The sequence below is a fragment of the Strigops habroptila genome, chromosome Z, assembly GCF_004027225.2.
Source record: "Strigops habroptila isolate Jane chromosome Z, bStrHab1.2.pri, whole genome shotgun sequence".
Classification (NCBI taxonomy): domain Eukaryota; kingdom Metazoa; phylum Chordata; class Aves; order Psittaciformes; family Psittacidae; genus Strigops; species Strigops habroptila.
Window position 1 is genome coordinate 23454514 of NC_044302.2, and position 15018 is coordinate 23469531.

The window sequence follows — 15018 nt, forward strand, 5'->3', positions numbered from 1 at the left end:
TATGTATAGAACATATATTCAAATTCTCAGCCTGCCAAACCAGTTATTAGCAACTGCATGCTTCTTTTTTTTTAATATTGTAAATATTATTAAAGACTTAATGTGTTTTTTGTGCAGGGTATGCACTATTCGTTAGACTTTAGTATCTTTTAAACTGTGCAAAACTGCTCATACTACAAATTTATCTGTGACAATGCTGAAGAATATATGGACCCACACACATGATCATGAACACATACATGCTCACACACACACACACACACACATCTATTCAGGTACACTTTTAGCAATAACAAAATTCAAATTGAACAGAGAAAGAAAAAATTATTAACAGGCAAGTAAAACCCACAATTTTAGTATGAAACTACATATATTCAAAGGCAACAATTCAGTCATCCTTTAAATAGTCAGCTCTGAGCAGTCATAGCCTGAAGCCACACCACCAGTTTACACTGAGCATACACTGATCTCCTGTGGAGAAAAAGATGTTCCACCTCCCCTCCTACTGCCTGCTTCCACCTGCACTGCGCCAGTACCTGAAAGGCCACATTTTAAACCAACTCAGGAAACTGAAAAATAGCCTGGAAAAGGAAATTAGGATTTTTTAACTAGTTACCTAGGTTACGGTGCAGTTGCACAACCACATGCAAAGAAAAGAAAGCTGGATGGGATCTGGTTTTGTTGGTGGCAGCACCCAGCTCCCTCCACTCCTTCAGTGAAAGCCACAGGGTGCCTGCTCTCCACCCTAGTCCTCCAACCTTTCCACCTAACCCCTGGGGCTTTGCCTACAGAACAAGTTCCACATTCCTTCCTCTCCTGCAGTAACACAGCTTTCTCAGAGGGGCATGATACTGAGGATTAATCTGAGGCACAGGATTCACATACAGAGAACTGGAAGCTAAAGACAGATCCTGAGCATGTCTAAGAGTACTAGCACACTAGGGAGACTAGGAAAGACAAATGAGTTGTGGTTATATCATGCAATTAGGACAGAGTTGGTAATTTGCAAGAAATTTAGGACTAGAAGTGAAAGTGACTCAGCAACCATACTTCTTTTCAAAGTCTACTGTCAGAATGCGGATTACTTGCCTCATCCAGCAGGAGGAAGACATTAATAATGCAACAGCCATTAAAAGAAAACATTAATTGTCTTACACATGCAAATGCATGACATTGTTTCAAAGGGATTTGTGTTTACCAGTCTCACAGCACTGGAGTACGACTCTGCCACACTATTTTTGTCTCATATTGCAAACACAAGTTTTAAAGATCTGATCAGAAATCTACCATATTCTTCTGAGTGTTATTTCAAATTTCAAGTAAAGAAAGAACATGACCATTTTTAGACAGCTGACTGGGAAAACAGCATCAGTAACAAACACGATACAAATGAGTTTGCTCATAAATGTGACAGGAACATGAAACCAGAGATTTGCAGTACCTTCATTTATGAGTAATGATGATTGTGCACTAAAGGAAAAAGGTTTAATTGTCATCCAGCTCACTGCTACCAGTCTACGTCTTAAACATGTTCACAGAGGGAAAGGGTTTTAAAAGGCTGAGGGGAACGAAATGGCTAACTTCAAACACAAAAAAGATGGAGCTAGGCTGTCTTCAGAGATGAACACTAAAAGGGCAAGAGGAAACAGATACAAGTTGTAGCAAATCACAGAACCCCAGACTGGTTTGTGTTGGAAGGGACCTTAAAGCTCATCCAGTTCTAACCCCCTGCCACGGGCAGGGACACCTTCCTCTAGACAAGGTTGTTCCAAGCTCTGTCCAGCCTGGCCTTGAACACTGCCAGGGATGGGGCAAGGGAACTTCCCATTTGATAAAAGGAAAAAAATCATCATCATGCAGATAGCAAAACATCAGTCGTGGCTACACAGAGATGTTGTGTAATCCGCACACTGGCATGTATTCCAAGCTTGCCTGGCAATGCTATGAGGCGTCTGGTTTAGCTGCAGAGTGGCTCTGCCGGGAACAGAGGACCTCCAACCTCACTACTCTACGTGTTCCTTCACTTGCATGTACACAAGATGCTGCGCAAGTCCTGGCTGGCCTAGTTTGGTATTCAAGACTTTTGTTTTCACTGTTATGATTATGGAAAATGACAGAGGGAGAGATTCATTAATCATTTGTTTAAACAATATTCATACATTCTGCTAGGCAACAGAGGCATAAGGGAGGATTACAATTCTTGTCTAACAAGTAAAGTACATGACTGATGACACAGCTTCGGCACTAAAGTTGTTCCAGTCATAAAGCAAGATGGAACAAGTGTAAAGGACAAAGGCAGAGAAGCTGTGAGACAGACAAAGATATGAAATTAACAAGAAGATGCAGTTGTACGTACATTAAAAGCTTAAACTTGTCCTGAATTCTCTGAATATGTGAAGAATTATCATTAGGTAGATAACCCTGTAATTACACTGAGGGGAGCTCTACACATGTCACAAAATGTGACTGACCAAAATCAGAAATTTTGATTAATTTTTTTGTTTTATTGCTGTCACAAAATCCTCTGCTTTGCATGGCATTTTTAGATACTTTTTGAAGAGGAAACTAAGACGCAGATCAGAAATATGCAAAGTAAAGTTACTCAGTACCAAAGTGTTACAAAAGAAATTCCATTTCTTCATATAGCTGTGCTTAACTGCAAACATGAATTTCACCAAAATTCATACCTTTGTTTCAGATGGCTTCATGGTTTGAGGTTTTGATGCATCCACAGCAGGGGACTGCTTCTAAGAAGAAAAAATACAAATGAATTAATTTCATCTTTGTTATACATACTTCTATTGACCAAGCACAGCCAACCTGAAATAATTAGATAGCCAGCTAAAAGTTAAAAATAAATTATTATTGAAAATCAGACTTATCATTTTATATCTTCTGTCTTGCCTGTATTTCTACAGTAAACGTATGTAGGATTTCAACAGCATGATGCCCATAGATCTCACAACATTATTTTTTTTCTCTTAACATGTACTGAAAACAAATTTCATATGAAATATCAAAACAAACTCAAATCCTGGTCTCATACTGAAGCACATATACTGGCTCTGCAAGAGCTGTCCCTATTTTTTTTTTCTTTTGTACAAAATGGTATGTTCAGATTTACTAGTTTGTTACATAAAATACTGAATACTAAATTAGCAAACTCAAATATGTTTAGTTAAAAAGGAATAATTCACCCGTATGCAGCATACACAGCAGTGTTGCTACCTATCATGCAACCCTGTTGGAAAAGCTGCAAATGAAACGGTCTGTTTTTCTAGCTTTGGTGATGTTAATCTGAGAACAGCCTGTTTGAATTCTGCTGTGACTGTATCAAACTTTAAAGCCCAGACATTAATACTCCAATTGTCTCATCAATACTTTATACAGATGTAATACTGCCTCTACATTCCTCTGGTCAAAGCTGTATTTGCCATCTCGATCACAGCAACACATTCATAGTTTACATTTAAATGAACAGCACAAGTTAAGGATTTTTCTAGATTTCCTCTTCATGTTTATTATGCCACTTGCTATATGAAAACACACAGTCTGAATAAACTCAGAAGTCATTTCACGAGTCCATACCTAGGGTGACTTCTTACTTGCACAAGGAAAATTTTCTCCTTTCTATAACTTTTCATAGCACAAGCATTTCTCAACAGTAAGACAAAAGTTGTACAGGATTTAAAGAGTACACTACGATGATGATGATGATGACAGTGTGCTCTCCCCACTGGCATATGTGGTATTGTGCACACCTTAGTAAGAGGTTTGACTAAAAATACGCAAGACAGGATTTGCAACTGTCACACTACAGAAATGTAAGCAAGTAATACCTGCTTCCATATATGTATATATGTATAGATTGACTATGTCATAGATGTATGGGTGGAGACGTACACAAGAATGTATCGTGCCTCCTACATCAGGATAAGAACAAAAGTTTTTTAAGAACATTTTTATACATTACCACTGGGTAATCTGGAGACGACACCGTATTTTTTTAATTTGCTCTTTAGTAGTTTTTCCTTTATTTCTTCTCCATGGAATTAATCCAAATTTCTTCTACATGACTAACAAGTAGGTATGTCTTCTATACCTTCTTATTAGTCACTCTAGTCCCTCTCCATTTAACAAAAACACATTTACCTGAGCCCTTCTCCCTTCAGCCCCCTCCTACCAAGCCATTTTCCTGCAATACACTGAAAAACTCATTCCCAAGTTCCAGCACAGTAGCACCACTATGACCTGCAGAGATTAGTGAAAACCTCCCAAAGAATCCAGCTGCTTCTTCTTACTCTATCCATCTGGATTAAAGCAACTAGCAGCAACTAGATGAGTTTAAATGCTCATGGAGGAAGATGAGTAGCCTGGGGACAGATAAGTGTGTAATGCATGGCTGCTGCTCAGCACTATGGAGAATGCCACACCATCCTCCCTGTGAAGACTCAGGGCTGATTTGGGGAAACAAAATCCTGCCCTGGGCAGCTGGAGGGGGAAGTGGGAAGGGTGGCAGGCAGCAGAGGGCACCCTCCTACAGACAAGCAGTGCTGTACCACCCTGGTCTGTGGGCTTCCTTGGGGTTATTGTGTGCCCCACTTCACCTATGGCACTTTCTCCCTGAATTCCACAATATTAAAGGGCTCTTAGAGCGCGTGTCTGCAAGCACACTGCGCCTTGCAGACTGACAATGCACGAAGCTGCGAGGTCCAACCCCCCCTCATTTGGCAGTCACCACACAGCCCGTCAACACCAGCCTCACTCTGTGGACAACTCGTTACTGTGGTTGTTGTGGTTTTCCTCTTCCGAGGGCTGTGTACCGTGGGCAGCTGTGCCAGCTGTCAACCGGCTGCACTTGCTGCAGCCCAACAGGCAAGACTGCAGAAGGGGTGAAGCAACACGGAGACGCCTGCCAGGCATAGAGGTAAATATTGAACTGCTGCCTAGCAACAGCCACAATAACTGCCTGACACACAGCTCTCACCACGGAGGTGCAAACCCCTGCCGAGCCTGGGCCAGACACCCCCCCACAAACGGTGAAGCTGCCAAATAGAACAGCAAGAACAAAGAGAGTTCGACTCACCCTGGAGGTCAGGGGTTGGCAGAGAAAGCCAGGCAGTGCTCCCACAGGGAGAGACAGGTGTTTGTTGTGTTGTTAGGGATCCCCTGGGATGGAAACACGAGCATCATTGGTGCTGACGCCTGCTCCTCCTGCATCTGCACCCCTGTGGGTCCAGCCCAGACGCAGGTATGGGTGTTGGAGGACACCATTCTGGCCCCACTCCTGAACCAAGCAAGGGGGCTGCTGGGGGTCCTGGGCTGCGGGACTGCTGCTGCACAGCTTTTCATAAAGCACCTTCGCAAGTTGGGTGAAGAAGCAAACTGCGCAGCAAAGAACCCAGGACCACAGGGATTCACAGGCAGGGAGCATGACTACCTGCAGAGGAGCCCACTAACAGCACCAGACCACCATAACAGGGGCTCGAATGACAGAGAAGAGGTTACAGGCTAACACTGATTAAGTGGAGGCTGGTAACTGTTAATTACCCACTGCAAGGTCACAGCCTGTGCTCTCACCAGCCCACTTGGCAGGCAGGACAGGCATGGACAGACAGACAAGCACAGGAACTGACCAGCGGACCTCAGATGCTCTTGGCAATGAGTCAGAGGATGGCTTACCAGGATGGGCTGGTGAAGCGACTTGGACCTAAATTCATAAGAGAACGAATACCCTTAGAAACTCATTTGTCAAATTAGCGGGACAGTCGCCATACTGTTGGTGAAAGAGAACAGTCACAAAAGCCAAGAAGTGGGTCAGTAAAATAACAAAACAAAATAAGCTGACTAAAACCTGGTTATCTAGCCTCACCGCACGTACTTCAGAAATGTGAAGTAAAAGGGAAACTGCACCATGAGGAAAAAAAAAAGTGACAAACATCACAAGAAAATAGTTTTAACTGTGCAAAGAATTGGATGCAAACATCCTTTGGAAAAACACCAAGCGAAGAAATCCATGAAAGCACTGGTTATGGAAACCGCTCCATGTACAATCTGGTGAGAGCTATCAGCAACTAAAACTATAGATTTGGGAAATTCATGGAGAACGTTCATAAGACTGAGGAAGGTCAGTGCCCACCCTTAGAAAGGAGCCCAACGTACCAATTGGCTACCTTCAAAACCAGAAGAGATGCTGGGAAAACTTCCCAAGCAACTAATACAGAAACACTCAGCTGATAACATGAGAATAAACAAGAATCAGAAGATTGATCAACAATAAAGCACATAATGATAGTGCAACACTTAATACACACAAACATGGAAATAAGCTCAGCAAACAGACCCAGGACGTGTTGTCACTGCAACTTCTCACAGTACTTGAGGTGACATTTTCTTCAATGAAATGGGGAAGGTGTTTACCTATGGTTACAATGCTATAGGCTGAGATACTCTTGCAAAATGCAACAAGAAAAGAGGAATCCCAGATAAAAATCTGTTACCATGACAACATAAATACAAATGTAAAATATGGGAATAACTTTCCATCCTTTTGGCTTGAGCTTCTCTAGGTCAAGTGCTAGGACAGTTTTGGCTATGACACTGCAGTACACATGAATAAAGAAAGAACTGAGGACATCTTTAGAAAAAAAAAATTATAAAGAATTATGTTTGAGGAACTTAATGACAGGAAAAGCAAGTTATCACCTGATGTTTCTTCCTCCAGTTAAGGAGCTAAGACAATGGGAAAAGAAGAAGAAAATGGCTTATTCTATAACAAGAATCTCTTAAGTGAGAGCTTCAAGATCTTCCTTCCTGGGAGAAGAGTTGCCCCATAGCAGAGGCCACACTGACGAACCAGGGGCTTGCAGCCCTGGCAGCCTTTGGGCCAGCTTATATACGTATTTTCTCTACAGACAGAGTAATGAAGAGCCAACCAAGTACGCTTCTGGGCTTACACACGTTACATCTGAGTAAACTGGGGCTGTTTCTCAGACTAATGTCAACTTTATTATTTCAATATTACTAACTTGCAGGGTTACTTCAATACAGCTGTGCAATGCAAGGCAAAACCTAATCTAGCTGACTACAAATGGTTGCTTCTTTAAACGAATGGTTCTGGTACTAAGCTTTAATTAACAGTGTTTGTAAGACAGGGACAGCAAATGCTTTTTGGAGAATTACTGTAAAAAATAATGGATTATTTCACCGAAGTGTAAAATACCACTTGAGCTGTTACAGGTTAAACCTCTCACTTTGATGGCATGTGGTAATGGTTGCAACCCTCACTTCCCCAGACACACAAAGGCAGTCAGCAGGCAGAAGGCAGGCTGGGGATCATAGAATCATAGAATGGTTTGGCTTGGAAAGGATCTTAGAGATAACCTAGTTGCTTGAACACTTAGAGGGATGGCACCAAGAGGACATTCCAGCCCCTCACAATGCCCTTCATAACACAGTGAGCAAAGCAACATGCAGTCTTCGAAATACATTTGAACTGGAGAATCAATACTGTGTTCCGTGGCATAAACACTACTCCATTAATTTTCCATTAAGTTAGAGTTGCAAGAAACAATCTGAGACAACATCTGTGCGTAAGTACAAATATATAAACACATATCAAATACGTCACAAACATATATATTATAGTATAAAAATACATAAACATATATATGTGAATGTACACAAATATGTAAAAAATATACATGCATATATATTTAAAGCTACACAGCAGCTAAGATATGCAGTGATTTAATTTCTAAGTTAAAAACTAAAAATTTGAGAGCTCTTGAGTGTCAACTTCCATCCCAAGTAATGCTGGAAACATACTATTTTGCAGTTATTGTTCTTAACAATTTAGTTGCAGAACTATGTATAAGAGAAACAACACCTTTTTAAGGGAAAGATAAAATCCCCACACAACCAAGAGAATAATATTTTTTCCAAGATTTCAGCACTCAGTTAATTTTGTGGAGTTTTAATATTAACAACTTAATGAAATGGAAGAGCAGGATATAGGTTTCCAGTATATTATACAGACGCTGGTATATTTACCTTAAACATTCCTACTATATATGCCACTATGTTGTCCTGTTTTGATGAGTTTCGTTGTAGAAGTAATCATCACTTATTTTCTGAACAATTTACACTGCAATTTTTAAAGACTTACTTTTCCACATGTGACTATCCGCATGCCTGTCTTAGCTACTGGGGAGGGAAGAAATCTTGGAGGTCAGTTACTTTTTCTGTAGCTCAATTCTAATTCAGCCTAAAATTCTTTGCTAATGTTGTTACTTTGATGCCACTGAGCTCATTACTGCCCTGACCCAGCAAAGTCCCTCAGCTTTGCACTGCTTGCCATAAAGCAAAGCAAACCAAATAGGATTTAATATGAAAGCATACAGATCCATTTGAATAGGCAGTTTGTTGAATTCATGCTTTTGTGGTTCAGTTCTTCAATATACACGGTTTTAAAAGTCCATCTTAAAAAAAACCCCAAGCCAAAACAAAAAAACAAACAAAAAACAAACAAACAAAAAACCCCACAAACAAAACCAAAAAACACAAAACTGAACCAAAAACCAAATCAAAACCACCACCACCAAACCCCCTGTCTCTAGGGATGCTTCCTGTGCTTTTAACATTCATATCCTCAGCTGGTGTGGCATAACCTGAAAACATATAAAACCTGTTACTATTACTACAGATTAAATTTCTACAACTTGACAAAGATCACAAGTAAAGAAATTTTAGAGATAAAGTGACACTCGTTAGAGCTAAGAAACTTCATACCACCTAGAAACAAAATGATCTGCCCAACCACCTCTATATCAGATGTCTGGTTTTAGGTTTCTGTATTTCAGCAACCTATGTCAAAGTCCAAAGCATAAAATTAGTATGTTTGTCTTTATTTTAGTAACTATTAAGTCACAATTAGGACTCTCAAACAGCTTTATGTTTGAACAAAAACAAAAAAAAAAAAAACCAAAAACCTGAGGGCAGTGAATAACAACTGACTTGAAGTAATTTTTGTACCATTTGAATTTTTTCTTAAACTTCCAACACCTTACTTTATGCTTACTTACACGCAGGAAGTTAGGGATACATGGAAAAATCTAGAACTATCCCACAGCTGATGGCAAGAAGCACTATGCATTATTTTTTTACTATCTCTTACTGTGTCTAATGCTTTCACAGGTTTTTTTGTTTGGCTGTTTACTTCATTTGGAAGAAAAGAATTTGCTAGTTGGCCAGAGGGTATGCACAGCACTTAAACATCAAGAACCTTTACATACATGCAGCTCAATTCGTAGCCAGAATAAATTATTTAGACTTCAGTATGTAGCGTAGCTACTGCTCTATAACCTTCACTTATGCAAGAGCAACTTCTATTTCATGTCCTTCCATGATTACTACAAGTGATCTGGAAAGAAAGACAGTAAATGCTGAGCAGGGTAACAGAGTTCATCTGCTCCCTTCAGGTTCTGCCCATATGCAAACAAACCACCACTTCAGTATCACAGGAAAAACACTCCTTCCTTCTTTTAAATGGAGTGAAAAGCAAACCCACAAGCTCGCTCTGGTTTTATATGCAGGTTATACCTCTCCAGCATCAAATGGAGGCTTTGTTTCACTGGAAAAGTTTTTTAACTAAAGCACCAGGCAAGAAAAAAGAGTTTTATTTTCAGATTTACTTTTCATTAACAAAGATGTTCATTTTACTGTCATTTTGATGGAGAGTGATCTCGAAATTTCCACTTGATCACAGAATGGGTTCCCTAATCTGAATTTTCCCTCAGCTATGCATGGAGAAATACTCAGAAAAGCTATACTTTTGAGCAGATAAAACTCCTCACTGCACATACGGAAGTATCATGAAAAGAGTTCTGACAGCAATAATTTGTTTTAAACTCCCCACTCTTATTTCTTCTTAGAATGTGCTCTTCGATTACCTACTTTTGGAAACTTCCTGTGTCCATCACAATATATTCTACAAGCTGGCACACACTGAAATTTCACTTTCATTCAGTCATATTCAAATATTAGAAGCAGCGCACCAGTACTGTCACTGCTCCTCTCAGGTTCCCGCTCTGCACCACGGAGCATTACAGAAATGTATAAGCTGTTTGCAGCTCTAGCAGAGCTCTCCTCTTTTGTATATAGCTCAAAAATCTCCTTTTCAATTCTACATCCTGCAGAAGGTTACCATTTAGCTGTAATTACTAAAGCTAACTGCTTCCATTTCTGCATGTTGTTCTAAACAGCAGAATGTTCCAAAGCTATGGGCAGCAGCAAACTGTGAGCTGATAAGAAAACACCAGGAAAACACACAATTAGATGCCAGCCACATGCCACACACTGCTGCTGAGCCCAGCTATGATTTGTGTTGCTTGGTCCACAGAATCACCCAGGGACAGCATGCAAAGAGGGACAGCAGGCAAAGCCTTTCTCAGTAGAGCTGGAATAGAAACAGGGAATTACAAACAAAACTGGTATCCTTTAAAGAGGGAGTTACAAAGATTGAAGTGTTGTGTAAAAAAGGACTTAATCTTAAAACTGGAGATCTCCAAGGTTATGACCTTGGTTATTTTTATTGCAGTAATCAAACTAGGCAATACTCAAAATGGGTGGCTGGCAGTCACAAGAGCTAATGCAATTCTCTGCATTAGATATAGTATTTCTCAGCCCCAGGATGCAGAAATAAAACATTATTCACGAAGCCATGTAAACTGATACACACATTGTCACAATGGCATTGGCCATCAAAGTGGACAGAAAATAATATAAGAGGATAAACAAAAATTGTCAAGACAAGGAATCTTCATAGAACTTTGCTGTTAAAATGTAATCTAAGGGTAATACTGCATAACCTGGGAAGGGTATTGCTATTTTTCCTTATATCATTTTAGAAAAACACAACACTGTTCTTCTATTACTACTTTAAAAGAACCAGATTGGGGAACTTCTTGCTTCAGCATTGCCTCTTAACTCAGGATCTCTTGAAATTGCTTCAGAAGGGCCCCTTGCATGCTCTGGAGGAATAACCATGTTACTGTTCAATTAAAAAATTCAGAATCTCCACCTTTGTGAGGCCTTGTCCTCCCACACAAACGCTCCCTTCCTGGGGATCAAAAATGTTAGTTTTCTAGTTGGTTGGTTCAAGCACTGAGCAAGGCACAAAGGCAGGCACAGAGCTGATTTCTTACAGAACCAGGAAGAATCAGTTCTTTAAGGCTCAAAACTTTCGTTTCTGAGCCTTAAGGACCTCCCAAGGAGCTCACAAGGCCAATGGTCCCCCTACAAGGTTCTTTCTTTGGCAGAAGAGACTCTGGACAAGGTCCCAAGCTTTTTTGTTAGTGCAGGTTCTCCTCTCTCAGGAAAGCAGAAAGCAAAACCTGTAAGAATGATCATGCTGGCAATCAACTCACTGAAAAAGCAGTTCCTTTACTTTGCAGACACAGAAGTTTCTCCTCTGCCCCCATTCCCAGTACTCCAAGAGCTACCACGTTTAGGGCAACACAACTTTGCCTGGGTTTCAAACTGGGAGTGTCTACTTAAGGAGCAAAGCTCCAGCACTAGAACTACGAGAAATACTGGCTAAGGAACCCATCCCTGAAACTTCAAGATCAGGAAGAGAATTTTCTGCAAGCTCTACATACCCCACGTATCTAACCACTCCAATTAAAACAAACAAACAAACCAAAACAAAGCCAAACGAAAGCACCATTTTATAGAAGAGGCTGACCATAACAAACACTTTAGTCTAGAAAAGAAAATGTCTTACATAGAATAAATTATTACCCAGCATGGTTTGTGTCAATGAACAAAAATACAGCATTGAGAAAACTAGCTGTCAAAAAAAGAGAACAGACTAAGAACTCAGCAGGGGTGTCTGCAATGTTCAAGAACGCTGTATTATTCAACACACTATCTTCACTTTCTCCAAAGAAGAGGAGGAGTTAGTATACTAGTAACAATAATAAAACAGTGGCATAACCATTATAATAACATAATAATCATCAAATTTCTACTACTACAGAAAGAACAATAATGCACAATTTATTGAAAAGTAATTTTTTTCCCATATGTTGGTTATATCTGATATTTTAGCATTTTTTAGGTATCAAGTATAATAATCTCTTTTCGCCAGTAAGTTATTGATACCTCAGCACAACTCAGCCACCAAGTAGCTCATACAGATCCCCACACCCTGACTATGCAATATTGTCTATGTGCCATAGGCTTATCAAGCTCTTGCATTTGTATGCCAAAAAATTACATGGGTTTTTGAAGCAAGAACAGCATGAGCTGTTCTTGTTTGAAGCAAGTGAAAAAAAAAACCCAAAACCAGAAAAAATGACAAACAAAACCAAATCCCAAACAAAAATACACAGAACAACTTAGACACTGCTTTAAAACCGCTCTTCTTTGTCCCTCCCTTCTTCAAGAACATGCAAACCACTTAATGTGCAATGCGTAAAACAGGGACTCTCACACAGTGTCTAAAATGACTCTTTCCAGTATGTTAAAATAATTTAAAAGCCTGTTCACTACAAACAGCCAGTTCCGGAGCGCTGCTAACGACAGGATCATGTTGGAAGCCCTGGAAGTCAGCAGAGGCTGACTTTTGTGTTATTTCAGCCCACAAAATTCCTGGAAGAGGGGGGGGGGAAAAAAAGAAAAAGAACTGCAAAATAAACGTGAATCAGCCTAACGCAGAGGCAATAGGAAAGCAAAGCCAGTACGAATAGCTAACACACTTAGTACTTGTGTGCCTCCTGCTTCCAGCAAGAATGTCAGGACACGGCTGCTTCTCGCGCCAGCCGCAGCAGGCTGTGGTTTTGGTTTTCCGTAGGTGCTGGCCAAGCACTCAGCGAGCCGGTGTGGCAGCAGCGCTCCCCTCCAGCAGCACGGCCGCCCCACCTCCGTCACAGCTTGCCCGCGCCCGCGGAGGGAACCCGAGCGAGCAGACCCAGGCCCCGGCCCCGACAGCGCCACGGAAGTGCCAATGCAGAGGAGCTCTGCCCTCTGCCTAGCAGTGCCTTGCTGCATCCGGCATGAAGCCAGAAGGAACAAACCCATCGCCTTCTGCGGGCGCGTCTGGACGTGGCTTGATGAGGTTTCCCCACTGCACATGGCTGTCACTAAGCGGACGGATGGCACGGGGAGTCATGTGGCAAAGTAGGGATGAAACGCCTGCCAGGATGGCACAACTCAGGGATGGAGCTACTTTCAGCTTTCAAAAAGCAGTATTTGTCTTCCACCTTTGGAGTCGGCAGCATTGGTGCCAAGGGAAGGAACCTACTCATTTCCCCTCAACAGACTGATATTTCTTTCAGAAGTTTATGGGACACCCCCTCCCTAAATTTGGACTGATTATCCAGACTCCCAGAGTCTGGATAATTAATAATCTTTCGATTATTAATCGAAAGATTAATGAGATGGTTGAGCCAGTTAAGGCTGCTGAAACTTGACTGATTAAGACTAATATTAAACATAACAAATCCAAATAGTTTATATGAATTTTAAAGTTAAAGGCACTTCTTGAGATGCCAATAGCACCTGCTCTTTATTAATTGTATTTTTCCTAAAGAATCAAATTCTCAATACCTGTTGTATGGGAGGGGCTTTTACATGTTGTGAAGTTTGTTTTTTTAAAGACACCCCCTCCCCCCCCAACAAACCTTTTAACCATGTTTTCTTACTAGCCTCTATGCTTCCCTTTATCTCAAGGGAATAAGCACAAAAGTCAGCCCTAAAAAGGGAAGTAAAAAGGGGAAAACAAGATATGACACAGGCTGATGAGAAAATATCCCATTTTTGAGTGAAGTACAGAGGTTTTTTTTGTGAAATGATGGTATTACTTTGACCACCACATAGCTTTACAAGTTGCAACTTTTGCAGTGGTCTTCAGATCAGAGGCTTCTTTCATACAAGATGACCTTGGGTGATGGATGCCATATTCCCTAATGTTACACAAAGCCAGCTCTTCCATGCAGGAGAACTGTTCTCCTGTAGCTTCCAATTTTTAGTATCTTCATCTATTTCTGGCATGCCTCTGTGTGGAATAATGGGGGAAATTAGAGACACTCCCCACCCCGATCCTCAAAGTTACAACATTATGTAAATTTTAGGGTAAAATGCAACAGCTACTTCCTGGATGGAATGCGGTTGATACGCACAGAATCCACCCTACGACAGCTCCCCAGGCAACCCTGAGACCTTGGCATATGCTAAGATAAACTGAGCAGAGGGTGGAGTGGAACCAAGACACCATGACCAGGCTCTGTTATACTCCCTACAGGAGTGGGAACATGAAGGCACCACGTACTGGACATAAACCACCACAGCCGATGAAGAAGGAAGCTGTATTTTTATTGTAGAGAGAATTTCAAACCAACCATTAACAAAATATGTATTACTAGAGCCACTCAAGCTCAAAAGGCATTTAGTTAAAGCTCCACAGACACAGAGTTAAAAAAAATGAAACTTGTATTACTATGAAAAACCTGAACAGATACAAGGGCCTCCTAAAAGCTCAGGAAGCCTGAGAAACAACACTGATTTAAGATGAGAACTGATAGCTGAAGAGGCTTTGGCCTTGTGTAAGCAGACTAAGAAAAACAAGACAAACGAACCTCTAATCAGGAAAGACTGTCCTTGAGGTCTGCACCTGGACATCTGTCTGAATCACAGAACCACAGGATAGTTTGGGTTGGAAGGGACCTTAAAAGCTTATCTATTTCCAATCTTCCTGCCTCCCTTCCACTAGACCAAGTTGCTCAAAGCTCCATCCAACCTGTCTTCATGAGTCAGCAAAACATGATTAGGGCATCCTTTTGGTGAACTATCCTCATTAGAATCTCATTTTAACACTAAAAATCGCACCCACAGATCAAAACACCCCTGGCCAGGTCGGGTGGCCCTTCCCTAAGCATGTGTAGGAAGACGATCAATTATGAAACCTTACGCAAGTCAGTTCACCAACTGGTAAATGGTGGGGTTATGGGGAGTTACTAA

The 15018-nt window shown here is 41.0% G+C and overlaps 1 protein-coding gene across 12 annotated transcripts in view; it reads right to left on the reverse strand.

Annotated features, from left to right (window-relative positions):
* The window catches only part of CAST (calpastatin), a 62597-nt gene that overhangs the window by 28244 nt on the left and 19335 nt on the right, over positions 1–15018 (reverse strand). For 9 of the 12 annotated variants that reach the window (XR_003995110.1, XR_003995112.1, XM_030512577.1 and 6 more), the window contains exon 4: positions 2688–2747. Coding sequence is in view for 10 of the 12 variants with exons in the window: in XM_030512577.1 (XP_030368437.1) it covers positions 2688–2747 (60 nt within the window). In the remaining 2 variants the exon portion in view is untranslated. Of the gene's footprint in view, positions 1–2687; positions 2748–5086; positions 5188–11782; positions 11849–12758; positions 12902–15018 lie in introns of those variants that run through there. The other 3 variants (XM_030512578.1, XM_030512579.1, XM_030512580.1) reach the window with 3 other exon arrangements.